The sequence below is a fragment of the Garra rufa genome, chromosome 11 (assembly GCF_049309525.1).
Source record: "Garra rufa chromosome 11, GarRuf1.0, whole genome shotgun sequence".
NCBI classification, from domain to species: domain Eukaryota; kingdom Metazoa; phylum Chordata; class Actinopteri; order Cypriniformes; family Cyprinidae; genus Garra; species Garra rufa.
In genome coordinates, this window is record NC_133371.1 from 17,738,546 (window position 1) to 17,741,190 (window position 2,645).

General features: G+C 43.8%; 1 protein-coding gene across 1 annotated transcript; it reads right to left on the reverse strand.

Moving 5' to 3' along the window:
- Positions 1–699: 699 nt before the first annotated feature.
- On the reverse strand, positions 700–1,765 carry LOC141345248 (uncharacterized). The gene is made up of 2 exons (XM_073850133.1): positions 1,106–1,765; positions 700–1,008 (listed from the first exon to the last, which is right to left on the reverse strand). The coding sequence occupies exons 1-2, from the start codon at positions 1,565–1,567 to the stop codon at positions 700–702; spliced, it is 771 nt and encodes a 256-aa protein (XP_073706234.1). The 5' UTR covers positions 1,568–1,765.
- Between the last annotated feature and the right edge of the window lie 880 nt (positions 1,766–2,645).

Here is a 2,645-nt window from a genome sequence, read left to right on the forward strand (position 1 = left end):
TCTGTATAGTACACATCAGAAAACATTGTAGTACTGGTGTAAAATTATACACAAATTCACATACCTTCATGTGGTTATAGTCTGTTATCATGTTGGGTTTCCTCTTTCTGCCATCACCGATCGTCACGTTTTGGTGCATGGAACTTAGAACACACACAGTCTTCTTTTTTTTAGGGGCATAAATTGTCAAGGAGACACTGCCACTTCTAAGCACTGAAGTGGAGAATACCTCTCGCTGTGCAGTGTCTTTTGCTAGTTGAGGAAGTTCACGTCGGACTTTATTCATCGTGCCCAGTAGCGTTGTTTGACGCTGCAGCAGTCTGTGCGCCAGTGACAGTGAAGTAAAGAAATTGTCCGTTGTGACATTTCTCCCTTTATCCAAAAATGGCTCCATCAGATTCATGACCACATTCTCTGCCAGCCTCTCTCCCTTCTGACGACTGGGGTCCTTTCCCAAGTAAGGAGATGCCTTGCAAACATATTTGGTCTCCAAATCCGTGGCCATCCAGAACTTGATCCCAAATTTCTTGATCCCAAATTTGTCTGGCTTGGTTGCAATATACTGTGTGAATGGACAACGTACCTTGGTAGGGAACAGCTGTTCATCTATGGTCATGTGTTCTCCTGGAGTGAAACTCTCAGCACAGTTCTTGTTGAAGCGTGTCCAGATGTCGGAGATCGCAGCAAATTTGTCTGTCTTCACCCGTTCTGCCCGCGTGTCCTTGTCATCAAATCGAAGGTGTTGCATAATTGAAATGAATCTCGGGGCATTGTCTCTTTGATTACAGGCACCAGAAAGCTTTCTGACCAGCAATCCACAATGGCACCAACGGGACACATGATTGCTCTTACAAACAGAATTGAAATGAATGCCATCAGTTCATGAATTGCCAAATTCCAGTCTGGCTCTGTTCTGCGGGCTTGGTGGACCGTGCACTCCCTGATGGTCTGCAGCATTCCCACGTCTAACAGACAAAGGAAGCTTTGGAGCACGCTTGTAATTTTACGCTGTCGGAAGATAAACAAATAGAGAATGGTAAATTTACATGAACCTCACTCTAAATGGGTTTATATAAATATCATATGTACTATGGTAATGACAAACCTTAGCAGACTCTGTGGGTCCAGCTTGCGCAGTGAAGCATGAGTGATTTGCTACTGCGCTGGGTATTCCAATGTCCTCCTCTGCCCACACAGTGCCGTCTTTTGCCGTCTGAGTCTTACAGGGCTTCCCAGTACTACGGCGCATCTTCCGTGGAGGCGTGTTGTGGTTTTGTTCCGTCTCCTTTTCTGATTCTTCTGAGGAGGAGTCAGAGGCCTGCTGGACAAATGAAATCTCTCCTCCATCAGAGTCAGCTTCGTCCATTTCCTGAAGCCAGGCCAAAGCCTGTTGTGCGGAGAGGTTCTTCCTGCATGGCAGTGATACGGAGTCCATCCTGATGTGTGTTCTCAAAAATGCGAAGAAGAAATGAATCTCCCACCTGAGTCGGTCAGCTTTTGCCACTCCCTTACATACACAGTCACAATAGATAGAATCACACCTTTTGGCCACCTCTACAGCATTCATATGTTGTGAAAAGCCGGCCTATTTGCAGTACAGTGTCTGCCATACTGCCATCAATGCCATGGCAATGGAATGCTGCCAAAGTGCCAATTGCCCTCCCATTGAAATTGGTTGCCCCTTGATTACAGTATTGGCCTATCATCATTTGCGATGTCATTGGAACACTGCAAAAAGTGCCAATTGCCCTCTGATTGCCCTCTGAGTTGCACTGTCCACATTTCTGCAGTGACAATGCAGATTTTCCACTTGTGGGACCAATGTAGACAGATCAGAGGTGAACCAGGAACTGAGGGGCAGCTTTTTTTAGGGTTGTTGTTTTTTTTTGCTATTTTTTTACATGAACAGGCAGAGGACAGAGCATATGAAAGCTGGAGCGATCACACAAAAAAGAAAATTTGCTTTTGGTGTTATAATTCAGTGATGTGTTATAATTCTGTATGTGTACGAACATGTTTGCACACATTTTTTATAAATAAAACAGTTGTGTTCCCATATAATGTGAATATGTGTCTTTAATATTTGCAGGTCAGTCAATGTGTTGAATATTTTTTATAGATATGGCAGGCATTTTTGAAGGTTTCCATGTCACACAGAGGTTTGGCCTGCCTTGAGTTACACTGAGTAAAAAAATGCCAATGTGCCAGGCCTCACAGGTAAATGGGTGTGTTTGCACAACAAAAGCAGGAGGACAATCGAGCTGAAGAAGTGTGAAAATCTCAGCAGGGGTGATTCACACCTCAGGACTTTCACCAAAAAATAAAAAAGTCAGTAATTCTAGTGTTAACTGGCACAAGTGGTTTTCTTACAGTTTGCTGTCATGATATATGCACTCTCTGGAGGTGGTGCTTTCCTGTGACAGGTCATTGTTGTGGAAACCAATGCGCAGCAGTGTCAATTCAAATTACGAGTAGCAAATTTCTGTAGGTTTTAAAGAGCTGTGCATAGTCTGTTGACACGTGGGACTTTGACTTCCATTTAAGATTTCCATTCAAGCAGCCAAATTCCAAAATCTGCTAATGTAGACTCTTGCTTTCCTTGAGCACATGTTTTCACCTGCTTTAAAGGTTGTGAGTCTTAGGCT